General features: G+C 32.0%; 7 protein-coding genes across 7 annotated transcripts, besides 3 other annotated features; 4 read left to right on the top strand and 3 right to left on the bottom strand.

Annotated features, from left to right (window-relative positions):
• Positions 1 to 459: 459 nt before the first annotated feature.
• Positions 460 to 496: a mobile genetic element.
• A 187-nt stretch (positions 497 to 683) lies between these two features.
• On the top strand, positions 684 to 3,174 carry TVAGG3_1024900 (protein kinase protein; the record flags this gene model as incomplete). Its single annotated transcript, XM_001579083.2, has 1 exon — positions 756 to 3,095. The coding sequence occupies one exon, from the start codon at positions 756 to 758 to the stop codon at positions 3,093 to 3,095; it is 2,340 nt and encodes a 779-aa protein (XP_001579133.1).
• Positions 3,175 to 3,402: 228 nt separating this feature from the next.
• TVAGG3_1024890 (uncharacterized protein) lies at positions 3,403 to 4,643 on the top strand (the record flags this gene model as incomplete). Its single annotated transcript, XM_001579082.1, has 1 exon — positions 3,403 to 4,479. The coding sequence occupies one exon, from the start codon at positions 3,403 to 3,405 to the stop codon at positions 4,477 to 4,479; it is 1,077 nt and encodes a 358-aa protein (XP_001579132.1).
• A 1,255-nt stretch (positions 4,644 to 5,898) lies between these two features.
• TVAGG3_1024880 (3-phosphoinositide-dependent protein kinase protein) lies at positions 5,899 to 6,786 on the top strand (the record flags this gene model as incomplete). The annotated part of the gene is made up of 1 exon (XM_001579081.1): positions 5,899 to 6,786. The coding sequence occupies one exon, from the start codon at positions 5,899 to 5,901 to the stop codon at positions 6,784 to 6,786; it is 888 nt and encodes a 295-aa protein (XP_001579131.1).
• Positions 6,787 to 7,868: a mobile genetic element.
• Positions 7,869 to 8,292: 424 nt separating this feature from the next.
• On the bottom strand, positions 8,293 to 9,152 carry TVAGG3_1024860 (COMM domain-containing protein 4-8 family member family; the record flags this gene model as incomplete). The annotated part of the gene is made up of 1 exon (XM_001579080.1): positions 8,394 to 8,942. One exon carries the CDS (start codon positions 8,940 to 8,942, stop codon positions 8,394 to 8,396), a length of 549 nt encoding a protein of 182 aa, XP_001579130.1.
• Positions 9,153 to 9,273: 121 nt separating this feature from the next.
• TVAGG3_1024850 (prokaryotic DNA topoisomerase family) lies at positions 9,274 to 11,718 on the bottom strand (the record flags this gene model as incomplete). Its single annotated transcript, XM_001579079.1, has 1 exon — positions 9,726 to 11,714. One exon carries the CDS (start codon positions 11,712 to 11,714, stop codon positions 9,726 to 9,728), a length of 1,989 nt encoding a protein of 662 aa, XP_001579129.1.
• A 62-nt stretch (positions 11,719 to 11,780) lies between these two features.
• On the top strand, positions 11,781 to 13,196 carry TVAGG3_1024840 (glycine-rich protein family; the record flags this gene model as incomplete). Its single annotated transcript, XM_001579078.1, has 1 exon — positions 12,540 to 13,175. One exon carries the CDS (start codon positions 12,540 to 12,542, stop codon positions 13,173 to 13,175), a length of 636 nt encoding a protein of 211 aa, XP_001579128.1.
• A 1,311-nt stretch (positions 13,197 to 14,507) lies between these two features.
• On the bottom strand, positions 14,508 to 15,455 carry TVAGG3_1024830 (200 kDa antigen p200-related family; the record flags this gene model as incomplete). Its single annotated transcript, XM_001579077.1, has 1 exon — positions 14,508 to 15,455. The coding sequence occupies one exon, from the start codon at positions 15,453 to 15,455 to the stop codon at positions 14,508 to 14,510; it is 948 nt and encodes a 315-aa protein (XP_001579127.1).
• Positions 15,456 to 15,601: 146 nt separating this feature from the next.
• Positions 15,602 to 15,795: a mobile genetic element.
• Positions 15,796 to 16,956: the final 1,161 nt, after the last annotated feature.

Genomic DNA, 16,956 nt, shown 5'->3' with positions numbered 1-16,956 from the left:
GAAATTTTATTCCAAACCTTTGGTCGCAAGAAGAATTGCATGATAAATAAAAACATTTAATCGAAGTCAATTTTATTTTTCATATTCAAATGGACTGAGTGTTAACATTTAACATTTTTTGCTAATTGTCGTCAAAAATTAGGCGTAAAGCAAAAATTGATATTTCATATGGTTTTATGATAGATAAGCATTATATTCCCACTCATTATATTCGTAAATTTTGAGGTTTATCCTTCGCTTTTAAGATCATTGAATTTGATTTTTATATAAAATAGTTATATATTAGAAAATAATATGAGTTTATGTGATATTATTTTTCAGAAGATTTCATTCTATATGCCTATGAAAAGTACTCTCAAAACTAACTTTTCCTAATTATAATTAAATCTAGAATATTGTATTATGCTTAGTATTATTTCATTTTTCTCATTCAATTTAGAATTTACAAATGTCAAAAAATTGAGAGCTGTCACTTTTGATGAATTTCTGTTTATTACAGAACAATCGGAATCAAATATTTGATTCAAAGATTCCTGCTCACAAAACTTGACCAATTATTTTCAATCAAATGGAAAAGTAAATATTTTATTGCTTTTAAGATATTTACTACGATTTGCAACTAAACTTTTTGAGTAAAACGATATATGTAAAGCATTTTATATTTTTTCTTTTCGCAATAACATCGCATGTACAATACATTTTTTATTTAATAAAAAGTGCCAATTATCGAATTTATTTTAATCAAAATAAATAAAATGGAACCACCTCAAGAAAATCATCCTCGTAGTAAATCGACCCACGTTCGACGCGTCAAACGTAAGAAAGCAATCCTTATCTCTCCAGAGCTTAAAGATTATCTGATTGACTTGAAAGATTTTCAATTAGAAAAGAAAATCGGTTCTGGAACATTTGGAGAAGTTTGGCGTGCAAAGGGCAATGATGAAAAAGGCACGGCAGCTATCAAGATCTTGTTTAATGAAGAACTTTCTAAAGCAGAATTAAAACATTTCTTAATGGAAGTTGAGATTCTTGTTCGTTGCCAATCACGCTTTGTTATTCCATTTGTTGGCTTTACGAACACTTACCCATACGCTGTTGCAACTAGATTAGCAACCAACGGAAATCTTGCCGACTTCATTGGAATTATGAGGAATCAGGGCAAGTATCCATCAACTATCTTCCAAAGAATAGCAATTGGCATCGCTGTTGGCATGCAATACCTTCATAACCTCGGAATTATACATCGTGACTTGAAACCGTCCAATATCTTGCTCAACAAAAACTACTTGCCATTAATTTGCGATTTCGGTGTCTCCAGGAATACTTTGTCCAATGTTATGACAAAATGCACAGGAACTCCACAATGGATGGCTCCAGAGATCGTCGCGGGATCCGAATACTCATTATCAGCAGATATATTCTCTTATGGCATGATTCTTTACGAGATAGCAACTTTGACTCGTCCATTTGAAGGCATTCCAGTTTCCACAATTTTACGCGAAGTCCTTAAGGGTACAAGACCAACTCTACCAACTAACATACATCCAGGCATGAGAGAACTCATTATCCGCTGCTGGATGTCAGATCCAAGATTAAGGCCTTCTTTCAAGGAAATCATCAACCTCCTTTGCGATTTCAGAGCTGTTTTCCCAGGATACAACGAGGCCAAGGTCAATGATTTCATTTCTACCCTGCCTGCAGTTAGAATCATGAGACTCAACGATTACAGTGATGATGAAACAAAGATGGATATGTCAGAAAGTGTTGCAAGCACCGATGAGGTGGAATACGACTTCGAAAAGTTCTTGGCGCATCCAAGATTTATCAAACAACCAAAGATCGCTCAATTCCTCTCAGAAGCATCTCAATTACTTCAGACAGCACCTTCTGATGAGAAATCCTCTCGTGTTGTGTCAGTTATCAACCAATTCCTCCTTGATAAGAAATTTGTTCCAAATATCATCGAATCGAACATTTACAAATACCTTCCAATATCATTCTGTCGCGAGAAATGTGTCAAAGTGCTCTGCAAACTCGTAGCTTTCACAGATGATCAGACAGATTTGATTATTCAGCAAATTCTCTTATCAATGATCAACAAATACCCAACAGATATCATCAGCATCTTATACAAGGTCGCAAAACGTTCACGCGCATCACCTGCTCTCAAGATTCTCGTCAGTGACTGGAGATTACTTATTTATGACAATACGAAAGAGAAATTCTTCGACTTACTACTCGCCATTCTCGACGAAAACCCACTCTGGGACGAGAGAACACGCGGCATGTTCCAAGATATGCTGGCAGATTCAGAAGATTACACAATTATTTCATCATCATACGACGGATTGTGCCTTACAAAGCAGTGGGATGTCGAACTGAACCTCAAATCCCTTCTCAAGCACCTTTCGACCGACGAAACTGTTGAATCTACGCTTAAATACCTAAAGAACGCAGAAAACTTCCCAATCAACTCCAGAATTATCCATGCAATTATCAAAGCGGCGAGAATCTTCAAGATCGCTAACAAAATCCTCATTTCTTTGTTTGACGATTCTTATGTCATAAATTACTTCATCAACAACCCAGATTGGATCGAATTTGACCTCCCTGACCAATCATCAACAGCCAAACTCATGTCAAAGCTCGCAGAAGTCGCTCCAGAAAAAGCATTTACATTACCTTATTTACCAACATTCCTTGAGGTTATTTCCGAGACATTGCCATCCAGTGCCATTGCAACACTTTATCCTTTGAAGCCGAACGACGAATTCGTCGAAAAAATTAAGAATTCAAAGATTGTCTCGAATATTGTTTTGAAAGACGAAGATAGCACCGAACTGCTTAATTTCATCAAGGATAAACCTGAATACGCCAGCGTTCGCTTCGAGTTTGCTGCTCCAAAGTTAATTCAACTCCTCAAGAACAAACAGACAATGTTATTGGCTGCAGAGGCACTTACAACGCTTTGTTCGAAGGACAAGAACGCTGCAAAGATCCTTTCAAGGCAGAGAATTGATAATGCTGCGAAAGAACTCATCAAATCAAATCCACCGAACAAAGAGAAGCTGCAGGCACTTATGGCAGTGTTGTAAATTTAAATATAAACGTACTATTAATAAACATATTATATATATTCGTTTTCATCCAGTAAAAAATAAATTTCATCTCAAATTTAAATTTTTTAACAATATAATTACTTTTTAGCTACATATGACTGTCAGACCTCATGTGAGAGCTGGTATTTTGATCAGTTTCATTCCGTTTGAAATTTCTATTGAGTATCATATAAATTTCTTTGCCAAATATATACATTATATAGTACGATCATTCAAGAGTACAATTCATTTGGAAAAACCAAATAAAATTCATTTCTTCATCTAGAAATTTGACAAATTTTGAATGAATTTATTGTTTCTGGCACTCAGTATCCATAAAGAGAGTGAAAATTCATGCATCTCAACTTCTCATAATGTATTTAGCCACACAATAAAAGGAAATGATAATATATGCGATATTGACTTTTGCCAATTTTTTAATTTGCACCAAAATGGTAATGGCGGTGCAATTTCACTAGAAAAATCAATAAAAAGCATCAAAATACAAAATTCATTATTTACAAACTGTACATCAACAGGAAAGGCAGGTGCAGTTTTTATTATTTTGGAGAAGACAATTGTAAACAAAAATTGTTTTGCATCATGCTGTTGTGGAACAGGAAATGGATGTGATGGTTCCACATTCTATTCAGAAGCTTCAAATTGGACTTTCCATACTCAAAATTCTTACGATAAATGTCCAGCACATCATATTAACTGCTGGTATGGTATTTGCATATTCTGGAAAGGCGATATTACTAGTGAAGACGTCAATGTTTCAAATAGTCACGTTTCTTTTGTTTCAGGATTAGCTCATGGAGCACCAGTTACATCTAAAATACACAGATACTGTTCTTATAATGGAAAAGAAGGCAACTCTCTGACATTTATTAATAATATGGATTTAATTGGTGATCACAAGTATGGAATCATAGTTAAAAACGTTGCTTCTACAGGTTTGATTTATGTTCAATCTAGTATTGCATTGCTTTCCAATTTTATTTTCAAAGATAATCAAGGTCCTTGGACTTATATGTGCGTTGCTGGATATGCAACATTTCAGGACTGTAGATTTGATAAATCAGATGGAAATAAAGGAAATGCATGGAAAACTAATATTAATTGCAATTTTAATGATAATCAAATTGTTTACAGCTTTGATAATGATGTTTTATGCCAGATAGACCACTCTCAAGAAAACAAGGTCAAAAAGCATATTAATCTAGTATATTATCCTCTGATATTAGTTGTATTATTCTTGATTTTCAAGTATTGCAATCCAATTGCATTTTTCAGAAGAAAAATTGGAGATAAATCGAAGCCAAATTATTTTATCAAGCATGATCTTGATTATTTCAAAGATGTTGAAATGGAGAAATAATTTACTAAGTTTTCAGATTTTATTCGTATTAAAAATTAATTGTATGAATAATAAATGCGTAGGATAAAGTTTAATGAATTTGATATCTAATTTTTGTCATTTCTATTTGATATTCCAGTGAATATTGCTTATGATATCATACTGATTAAGTCAACTGATTGATTTGTAAGCTTGTTTTCAACTTTTGAGATAGCACACATTTCTGAAATTTGAAACATCGTTTTTCATTTTTTCATGAAAGAACAACATGGCATCTCTGATAACTCGATACATAGGAATTGTACAAAGATAATTCCATATAAAACATAAAGATAAATGAAAACATCAGATGTATTGAATTTTTCCAAAATGTTAGTCACCGTTACGGTTTTTTCTTTGGGGGCTCGCAAGCTCGCCCCCAAAGAAAAAACCGTAACGGTGAGCTCACATTTCGGCATAGTTTAAGTCTAGGTTTTGCATTTTAAAATGTTTGTTACCTTATCTTCTTTCAAAAAGTGGCAAAAATTTGTTTGAAATTTGAAAAAGATATTTTTATTTGCATAAATGACATTCAACTAAGCTGTAGCATGATTCTTTTGCATGCTCTAGTTTTTTTCTCAGTTCAATCTCCTTCCATACTCTTGCTTGTACCAGTAAGATCGCACCAAAATTCTCAAAATTTAAGATCTCCAAATTTTATGTCCAACTCCAATTATCAAACGCCCTCATTAACGCCACTCATAGCCATCTTTCATGCATGAGAAATCGTTATTAGAAGATTTTTTACGGCTAATTATCTGATTCAATTCAGATCAATACTCAAAGCCCCATTATTTATTTATAAATCCTTGTTTGTCGCCTATGCGAATAAAAATTCTTTTTATATTTTAAACAATTTTTTTTCACTTTGGAAGGAGAAAGGTGACTAACATTTTAAAAATGCAAAAACCGACTAAACTATTCGTAAATATTTTATTCAATTTTTGAATAAAATTTACGATCATTTCCATCAAATCGGATGATTAAAATTATTATTATTATATAGTGAAGATAAAATGATATTATTTGAATCATCATGTTTACAAAGAAACCATTGTTCAATTATAATAAACATGTTATTACGCACTTATTTCAAGCTTAAACTGCGCTATCTCAAAAAATTGAGATATTGTTTCCAATTCAAATTTTAAACATGTTAAATAAATATATTCAAAGCGGCTATTAATAATTTACAGTAGTAAATATAGATCAAATCTAATTGAATTTAATATTTTGAATATCTGAACAATTAATTTGAGATATACCTTTAAATTTTTCTGAAAGAAATGGAATCTCATTTTTATAAATTACAAAAATACAATGTGAGAGTAACATTTCAAATTTTGATTTTGATTTTGATTTTCGTTATTTTATCAATTCAATTTTTTAATACAACAGAATATGCAAATGTGCTTTGATGCAGAGGGAGTTTTAAAAGCCCATGGATACGAACTTATGGCTAAGATTGGTCAAGGTGCTTATGGTAGGTGCTATCGCATTTTCAGTCCAAAATATAATCAAACATTTGTATGCAAGACAATAGCTCAGAAATCATCATTTGTCCACGAGTTAAATGCTCTAATGCAGCTTGACCATCCTAATATTATCAAGCTTTATGACTATTTTTTGCGAGATAATATTTTCTATATCATCTTAGAGGATTGTGTCAATGGAAATATTAGTGAATACATGAAGAAGCATAAAGTTACCGAAAACCAGACTGTTAAATGGTGCTACGAAGTAATTGATGCACTGAATTTTATCCATAAGCAAGGAATTGTTCACCTTGATATTAAGCCATCTAATCTCCTCATCGATAAGTACGAAAGAATTAAGCTTGCAGATTTTGGTGTTGCTCAACCTTCCGAGATTAAATGCGAAAACTATGTTGGAACGAAATATTTCATGGCTCCAGAACTATTTTCATTTGAACCATATGACACTTATGCAGCCGATGTTTGGTCACTTGGTGTAACCTTATATTATGTCATTTATCAACAATTGCCATTCAAAAACGAAGCTCAATGGGAAATTTTCTTAGAAAGAGGATTTAAAGATTTTCCATCAGAAGTTTGCGGTGAACTTCAACAGTGTATGATCAGATGCATTCAAAAAGATCCTAAAAAGAAAGAAGAAATCGATCAGAAGCCAAAGAAACCAAACATTCTCTTGAGCATGATGAGATCTAAGCAGCCTTTCTGCACATCAATGCTTAACCTCAATGTAAGTATGCGCCCAACTAACTTATATTGTTCTAACTCAGAAGCAAGATTTAAGGGTCCACTGTAAGGCCAAATAAGGCCTATCGTCGTCCCAAAAATATTGCTTAAGATGGTGTTTTTACTAAGGCCCAAAACTTAAAAAAACACAAAAAAATTAACTTTACTCTTTTGAGATCCTTATCAGATGTGCAACAATTTGATGCAGTATCGCAATTCGAATCCGATTTTTTAATGTAGATGTACTCTAACATTCTTGAAAAAATGCAAAATGATATTAATCAAGCTTTTCATTTCTGTATCATACACGAAACAAAATCATTCATTATACTAAAATTTATCAAAGTTTGAATAATGAAAAAAATAATATCTAAATTTTTACATTGAGTCGGCTATTGATATGGTCAATATTAAATCGTTTAAAAATGGGCATTGGCCAGAATAATACCCACTAAAATACACATTTTTTTAAATTTTATCAATTTGTTTTGGTATATCTTTATGATAATGAATAAAATGCTTATCTTTCATAAGTCAATACATAATTTATGCTGAAACACAAAAAATAACACGAAAATTTTTGGCCAACATTTCAAAACTAAGGATAATGCTTTGAATATATAAACAATAATACTTTGTCTAGAGAATTAAATTTGTGCTATCCAATTGTCAATTCTTTGAATTTTTTATAAAATGCACGATATTCCGGCATTAGCCTCAATAAATATAAACTACATGCATCACAATATTAGGATGTAATGGCATTAAAGCGAATTTCCTAATTTCTTCTCAATTAAATTCCTAGAAAAACTTAGGAATTAATGATTGGAAATAGGTCAAAAAAATTCCTAATATAAAATTTATACTTAAATTAAAATCAAAATTCGAAAATATCTATTTTTCAAAACACGCATCCAGAAGCGAAAAAATTCGAAAAAATCATGTTCTTATAAAACTCGCTGATTTTGCAATTTTTATGTGATTTGAAGTGATAGAATGTATTATCATCTTACTAAAACATATACTTTATTGTTACATTCACAAAATATTAATCAGAACACTAGGAAAAGTGGATTTTCGAAAAAAGACGATAACGATTATTTGCAAATCGCCTCTCAATTTTGAGAGACTTTCAATTTTTACAGTGGACCCTTAACCTTGGACAAAAAGAATTATCAAAGCTTCCTCCTCTTCATGCTTAATAATTATATAATTTTATATGTGTATTTGTTTTGTTTATAAATAGATATTATCTTATATAATCGGAATTTTATTTGGATAAAAAAATAAAAATGAAAAGAATTAATTAGCAGAGCTGTTCATTCATTGATGATGACTTATCTAATGAATGCATCTGAACAATGAACGAATACGTTTTCCTCTCTCAGAGCATGATAAACTGTGCAAATAGAGGAGATAAATAATACTTTTCCCAGATTAGAGGTTGAGATATGCATACCGACGATATGTATAGGATATTTTCATAGGTAATGAAGAAATATAATTGTCAATAAGAAATCATATATTGTGCAAAAATATAATTCAAATTATAATATAAGAAATATAATCTATGGATGTACTTTTCATATTTAAAGAGAAACAATGTCAAAAAAATAGATTCATTTTTTGCAATCTAAAAAATTGATATAATAAAAAAGAGACATAATTCTTGAATGTTTATATGTTAAGGGTATTTGACATTTGAGCTTGAATTCGCTTAATATCAGCAGCGAATTCGTAAAACTCTGTCATGCCCATTTCGATAGAAACAGGCTGGATATTTTCGAATTGTAAACGCATTTGAATGAATGGAGTGCCTGCGCCTGTACTTGAAGCTGCAGTTAAACCAAATCTCCATTCAAGGTCTTGAAGTTTATCGCCTGATGATTTCTCAGCTAAATCTTTAACAACAGTATCTAATCTGTTGCTAATGACTTTGCTGATTACTTCGGAGTATTCGTCATTTAAACCTGCCTGTTTCAATAGTGGAGAACAATCTGAAGTAGCTGTACGGGATTGAAGAAGTCTATTAATGAATGATAAAATTGTATCTGCTAAAATTTGCTTTGTTGATGTGTCTGAGAATTCTAATCCGGCGAGCATCTGAGAAAGATTTGATTTAAGTTGTATATGATCAAGAACAACACCTGCTAATTGGGCGGCTTCTTCAGTCGAAATCGACTCGAAGCGAACCATATTATCCTTTATTTCTTGTTGCGAAAGCATTTATTTATAAAAGTGACAAAAAAATTTGACATTGTAAACTATAAGCACATTATTCTCTGAATATTCACATAATGTCATCCCAGAGAACATTTGCATGTGTAAGGATTCTGGAATGACACATCGTATCATTATATAAATGCGGAAGTTTTTGAAATAATAGTGCAATATATTCTCTCTTCTAGGTAGTTTCTTCTATTCTGGAAGTATTTGCATTGCAAGTTTCCAAGAATAGAACATTGCTCTGCTTCAATAATTGATGTATAACAATCATATTAAATATAAAATGAATTTTAATTTCTAATTCTATGAGCAAATAGCAGCTTAACCAATTGTTTTAAGCTTATAAATTGAACAAGTCCCTGTAGCATAGTCAATATAATGCATTATTTGCCAAAATTACTTATAATTTCAGACTGAATCAGGTAATTTCCAGGAAATAATATTTGCTTTTAAAAACTTAACAATATAATTGTTTAAATACTTAACAAACAAAATTTTACATGAATAATATATGATTATTCTTGGTAACCGTGTCTAAGTTGGTGAAAATTCTAATTATATTTTTATTTCATTTCATTTTTGTCATCTAATTTCATCTAAGAAGAAATAAAAACTTGTAAGCAAATTTATTGGAAGTTATGAATCTCTTATGCAGTGTATTACCTGATTAATATCCGTGGAGAAGTGGAGTTAAAATTATAAGCATTACGTGTCAGAAAATAAAATTGAGAAGATAAATTGTCAGAAAAATCACTTTTTTGCCTCTTTTTTAGGTTTACTTTTTCATGGTTTTCTTGTGCTTGTTGTTGCTGTTTTTGATGATTTTGATGATTTTGAAGATTTTGATGTTTTTGATGATTTTGTTGATTTTGATGACGAAGATTTCTTTTTCTTTGTTTTGCCATCAGATTTAGATTTACTTCTTTTTGATGCTTGTTCTTCGACAGGGAGAGGAGCGTTGTAAGGATTATTTTTCTGTCTTGTGAATTCTCTTGTTAAAACATCGTACATTCTTTCAGCAGTTACATATGCATCTCTATACTGTTTGATGAAATTATTTCTTACAGCATCATATGTTTGTCTTCCACTTGATATATCCTGCAATCCTTGTTCCATTTCTGCTCTCAGTCTTGGTTTCATGAAATCGAATCCCATTCCTTCGTAGCCATCATTTAATGCCAAACCAAGTGGTGTTGGTTTAAAATAGTTGTTTTCTTGAACAATGTATTTTCTTTCCATAATTTTCGCAATGTGGTCTTGGTAAGTTGCATCTGTTCCTATTCCTTCCTGATTCATCTTCTTTAGGAGATCAGGTTCAGTTAGTAAAGGAGGAGCTGTCGTTTTTCCTTCATTTAGTTCTATATTTGTAGGTGAAATCAATTCGTCGACTTTAAATTCAGGAATTTTCGTTCCTTTGAAAGGAATGTATGGATATATTTCATGCCAATTCTCTTCTAATACTCTTGTTCCTTTCAAATGAAATTGCTCACCATTAATATCAAAAGTGACACGTGTTGCCAAAGAAACTCCATCTTTTGAACAACAGGCTAAAAAGTGACGACAAACAAATTCAAAAACTTTTTGTTGATCGGGAGTGTCAAATTTATCTGGCACTTTTATCGGATAAATAGGAGGGTGTGCGTTATCCGAGTGTTTTCCAGCTCTTGGAGGAACAATCTGCTGCAGGATTTTATTGGAGTACTGTCCGATTTCGCCTTTGAATCTTGTGAGTGCATTTACAATATCTTTAAACTTGAAATCCGCTGAAAATGAATCAGTTTCTGTTCTTGGATATGATATACAACCGTTTTGATACAATTTTTCAGCGGCTTCCATTGATCGTTGTGCACTGATTTTCAAGTACTTCGAACATCTTCTTTGCAGCTCAATTGTGCTCAGCGGTAATGGCTTGTTTGATAATGATTCGCGCTCATCAACTGTGAGGACTTTTGCCATCGGATTGTCAAGAATGTCAACGTAGATGGCAAATGCTGACAGTTTACAAAATAATCGTTTTCTGTCCCATTTAAGAGTCACTTTTATGTTATCTTTTGTGATTAAAGGTTCGATCTTCCAAAAAGATTCAGGAACATGCTTGATGTGATTGAAGAAGGCTTCTACAACAAAGCCAAGAGTAGGAAATTGACATGGCCCGAATGAAATAAGTTCGGCATTTTGTAACATGCCTTTGAACTGACTCTGGAAGCGTGTGAAGGCGGAACCAATGCGTAGATCGATTTCTTGGCGTAGTTTGACTGCTGCTGCGTCGTTTCTGTTGATAGGTGTGGGATTATTGAATGCATGGATAATTTCTCGCGGTGAGAGGCCTGAAAACCGGGCTCGTTTGTAATTTGCGTTCTCATTAACTTGTTTGCATATTTCTTCAACTTCTTCTGAGATTCCTTCGCCTTCTCGATCATTATCGAGCCAAAGGAAAACTAAAAAGGCTTTTTTTGCTTGCGTTTGAAGATTACCAACAACTTTTTCCATGTTGGCTGTAATACAAGTGTTAAGTTGGCAATCAAATAACTTCGTATTTCCAAAAGTTTGCCAATTTTTGCATTCTGGTGGGAAACAATAGTTTAGAACGTGACCGGCTACTGATGTAAAGACAACTTTGACATCTTCACCTTGAAAATCTCGTTGAAAAACAAAATTGTTGTTAAATTTGGATTTTCCCTTTTTTGTTTCCATGTGCCCATTAGAAAGAATCTTAGCAGCTTCTCTTGCAACTGATGGCTTCTCGGCTACACAGAGAATCTTTTTTGGCATCCTTTGGTCCCTGGGAAGTAATGTAAAGTTCAGAAACAAGTTCCCTGGAGGAAGTAATGATTAAATGACAGAAAATTCATTTGCATATTCTCTACACATCAGAAACAATATCAATTTCAAAATATTTTATCTTTGTCGGTTTATAATTTAAATTCATATGAAGTAAATTACTCATATATTGATACGGAATGAGTGTTAGAAATATAATTATTCTCTCCGAATGGAAATTCATGAAAATAGTTTCAATGCAATCTCAAATAGTATAAAATCATTACTTATCAATCCCAAAATTGATAAAAGAAATTTTATTTTCAATGAACAGCACATTGCCACTCAAATATGCTTTTCTGTTCAAAAAAGTCATATTTTTTATGAAGTTATTGAGCTATTGTTCCCAAAAACAAGAAGTGTAATAATCCTCTATTTCATGTTGTTAACAAATCTCTCGGCACAAATAGAATCACATACTACGATAGAGGCCGAAGAGCGATCTTCGAATACCCTTGTCAAGGTTCTGACTGCACTCCATATAAGGGACTTCTTGCTCCAGGTGAATATAGGATAGAGTTATGGGGTGCCGGAAGTGGCTTTCCAGATTTCTCATATGGGAGCTATGGTGCATATGTTCAAGGAACTATCTCTGTCTCAACTCCATCTGTTTTCTATATTTACCTTGGCCAACACGGAACAGCTTCACCAAGTTTGACCTATAACGGAGGAACCCCAGGCTCCTCATACCTGGATACGACGAGTGGTGGCGGATCTTCTGATATTAGAATTGTTCCAGGTGAATGGAATTCCTTTGAAAGTCTTAAGAGCCGTATCATGGTTGCTGGCACTGGAGGTGGCTGCTGCAAACATTATAGCAGCATCACTGGCAATGGTGGTGGTATTAAAGGTGAGGATGGAGTTTTAACAATAAATCCTGGGTGTTTAAATGAAAGATGCAATGATAAAATTGAAGGTACGTGTTTAAATACAATTCTAACAGGTGGAAATCAAACAAGTGGTGGGATTGATGCTAATTCAACTCAAATTTCAGCTAAGTTTGGAATTGGAGGATATTTGGGTTTTGGAAAAAGTAGGCCATCAGGCGGATCTGGATATTATGGTGGTGGATATGGGATTGACTCGAATTGCATTATCAGTTGTGGTGCAGGCGGATCTTCGTTCGTTTCAGGATTGATAGAATGTGATGCAATTAACGAGTCATCTTCAGGGTTTGATAATATTCTGCATACACATCAGCCAGTTCACTACTCAGGATACAAATTCACCGACGCGATCATGCTTGACGGCGGAAACTCAGAAATTCCACAACCAGAAAGCACTATTTTCTATGATGGCGCATGCCAAATTACCATTTTGAGTGACTTTATATCATTCTTCATAACATGTCAAGTATCTTTCATTTCTTCTCAAACTTTCTTCCTATCATTTGTAATTTTCATTCAAAGTTGAATTTAAACATTTAACGTGTATTATTTAAGTAGGCAATTGCATCATGTAATGTTATATAATACCCATATATATATTCTCGAATTCAGAATTTCTGAAATTTGATGATAAGGCTAATATTAAAATCTTTTGAAGAACAAATATTCGCATGATTATGTCAGAATAATTATCCGTAACAATAATGAATTCTACTCTCATTTTTGTAAAAAAGTCTCAGATCTACTGACTGAAAGTTATACATTACCACATGAAAATAGCCCTAAAATAGAATTCCCTTCTACATTAGTTCGTAGTAATTATAGAAGTGTTACAATTATGGATGGTTATACTATAGCTCCTGATAATTGCTTTACTGGATTTTCTAATTTGGTAAATGTAATATTACCAACCACCCTAACATTAGGAGATTTTTTTCTATATGATACAAAGGTTTCATACATAAACCTACCAAAATCTTTAAATTCCATTTCGCCAGATAACCCATTTGATAATTCCTTATCTCTTGAACAAATAGATGTTGATCCAGAAAATAATTTTTTTTGCTCAGTTGATGGTGTTTTATTTTCTAGAGACATGAAGTCTTTATTGTCTTTTCCTCCTTCAAAAAACGCATCATTTTACATTGTCCCCACCGGAGTAATGAATATATCTCTTGGCGGTTTCTACTCTCTGCGCTACTTAAAGAACGTAATCTTTCCCACGACTGTGATTTATTTTTGTGAATTTGTTTTTAGTGATTGCAAAAACTTAGAATCAATTACTGTTTTTAGGGAATACAAGCAGGAGAAGATCATTGCTTTAACTTATGCATTCTATAATTCCATTCTAACACAAAATGATATTCGTTATGTCTACTCAACCAGAGTATGTAAAATATATTCCAACATCATTCATTCTTCTGCTAAAACCACAGCCATATTTCTGGCAAATTATGTTCTTTGAATAAAAATTTAAAATCAACTTTATTAAATAAATAAAGGATAGTTAAATCCAACTATCATGATGCTTTGATATCCCAAACTGGTTTGAATCTTTAGAGACTGAATACTTTTTCAAGCTTGACTAGATATTCTAAATAGTTTAATATGGCGGGATATTTTGGAGCTAAAGTCACTATTTCTTTGAGGAAAAAGATTATTCGGCAAAATTGAGCGATATACTATATATTCTTTGAAAGTAAGAACTAGTCATTGTATATCAACATAGATAAATTAGAATTAATATTATTTTATTGAATTTCATCATTAAATATCAAAAAATAAACAAACATAATAATCTTTTGTAAAGTAAATAATACAAAAGAATAAAAACAAATAATAACTATATTTTTCTTTTTCAATCGAAATCATAAGAATCATTATTCCTATTTTCACTTCTCTTTGACATCTGAGAAGATGATCTCTTAGAAGCATTAGATCTAGATGTCGAGTTCCCTGTTAAAGGAGGTAATCCACCCGATCTACTGAATGTTTTCTCCTTTAATTCATCATATGATAAATCAAATTGTTGGGCAAGTTTTCTCAGTCTTTCTTCTTGAGCATCCATTGGAACATTCGAGAAAGAAGACATCTGAGACAATATTTCCTCTCTTTGCCTTTGTATTTTGATGGCTTCTTTTTGTCTTTTCGCGCGCATTTCTTGTTTAATTTCTTCTGTTTTCTTCAATTTTCTCATTCTTTGATTAAATTCTCTTTGCCTTTTCTCGTTAGCAACAGTTCGAGCTCTTTCTTCTCTTGCCGCATTAGCACTCTTACGTTCTCTTTCTACTCTTTGCATAAGAGCCTTCTTTTCTTTCTCTCTTCTTGCCATTTCTATTGTTTGTCTTTGTCTCAACTCAATTTCATTATATCTTTCAAGCGCTTTTTCTTTTTCTTGTCTTTCTTTCTCTTGCTTTTCTTCAAGCATTTTAACACGTTGAATATAACTTTCATGTTCACTTTGAGCTTTCTGTTTAAGTTCTTTTTGTTTCTCAGCTTCAATTGCGTTTAATCTTTGGCTAACGATTAATTCTTTTTCTGTCATTTTCTGTAATCTTTCTTGTTTTCTTTCATAATCTCTTTGTATGTTTTCTGTTGCTCTTTGTTTCTTTTGTTCTTCTCTTTCTTGGAACTCTCTTCTTTCTTTTTGTTTCTTCAATTCATACATTTTCTTCTGTTCTTCTGTAATTCTTTCTTTTTCTTGGGCTTTTTGCCTTTGTTCTTCTATTTTCTCTTCTTGTTGCATTTTGGCTCTTGTCAATTGTATTTCTAAGTATTGTTGTCTTTGTTTCCTGTATTCAACCATTTCCCTTTGTTCTGCTTCGACTCTTTGTTTCCTTAAGGGTGCACCAGTATGTACGTTTATTTGAGAGGAGGAGGATTACCCTCTCAATTTTGAGGGATTCGTTAGTTTATTTTCTCGATGAATCTGCAATAAAATTTGATTTTTACCTAGGGCTGTACAAGATTTAAAAAAACATTGCCGGGTTACCGTAGAGGCCTAAAAAAATCGCGCCTCGGCGGCAAGCCGCCTCGGCATTAAGAATGCGCATCTAAATTTTTATATGTCCTTCTTTCTTTTATTTTTCCCTTCCCTTTCTTTTCTTTTTCTTTTTTTCCCCTCCTCTTGCTCTCATTTACCTTTTTTTTCCTTTTCTCATCATTTTTCAAAATTTTAAATTTTTATCAAAAATCTTGCCTATAAAAGCAGACTATGGAACCTTTTAATGCCTCTTAATCAATATTATACAGCATAAAGCATATTAAATGAAAGTAATTACGTATAAATTTATTTTATTATCTTATTTATTAATTCTTTAGCATGTATTGTTTAATATTAACTTTTCTGTACATTAAATATGATATCTCCAAAGTATGAATGCCTTGTAACGAAACGAAAACTTAATTTTATGTTGAATATTTGTCACAAACATTAGATTATTAAAATATATGTTGGATATCCCTTAGTATGAGACTTCATGACTCTTGTAGTCTAACGTGAGCTTTGGATTGCAAGCTCTGTGGTTAACGAACATAAATTAATTGTAAAGTTTTCAAAATTTTTCATCGTTTCTATCAGCATCTATTTTTCCTTTAAAATAATATATTTGTATGAATACAATATTTAGTAATTTTTTTATTTCCCATAATTTCATTCAAAATTTCAGAAAAAATTAATTTCTATTCAATATTATTTCAGCTTCAAAACACTTCATTCTTATAGATGTTGATTCACTAAAGTGTGATACTCAATGTCTTATTTCAATGAAAATTGTTCTGCAAATTTATTTCACTTTTGACCTCACTTTTTCTGTAATTCAATTTTTTACTTTTAATATTTTAGATCTTCATAATATCATTTGAAAAATTAACCATATAAAAAAATCAAGTTAACAATTCACTTTTTCCGTAATTCAAAAATCAAAAATATAAATAATATATCTTTTTATCAAATATTATTATTATATTCTATGAAAAATGAGGTCCGGAAATTTTGCGGATTCCCGTAACTCAATTTTACGGAAAAAGTGCAGTAAACTATTCAAAATACGGAAAAATTGGTGTAAACTAATGATTTTACGGTAAAATCACGGAAAGTCCCGGAAGAATATATGTGCCTATATGAAATTATACAAAAATGAATCAAACGCATTTTAAAAGATTGTTCTTGTATTATAAATGCTATTCGCAGATTTATTAGTTGAAGAAAATTACCAAATTTTTGCCGATTTACAAAAAATGATTTACAAAGCATATTTTTATAAGGCTTTAAAAATCTTTAAAATGTGACCGGTGACGGAAATCCA

This window comes from Trichomonas vaginalis, chromosome I (assembly GCF_026262505.1).
Source record: "Trichomonas vaginalis G3 chromosome I, whole genome shotgun sequence".
In the NCBI taxonomy this organism is placed as follows: Eukaryota; Parabasalia; order Trichomonadida; family Trichomonadidae; genus Trichomonas; species Trichomonas vaginalis.
This window is presented reverse-complemented; position numbering and strand designations above follow the sequence as displayed.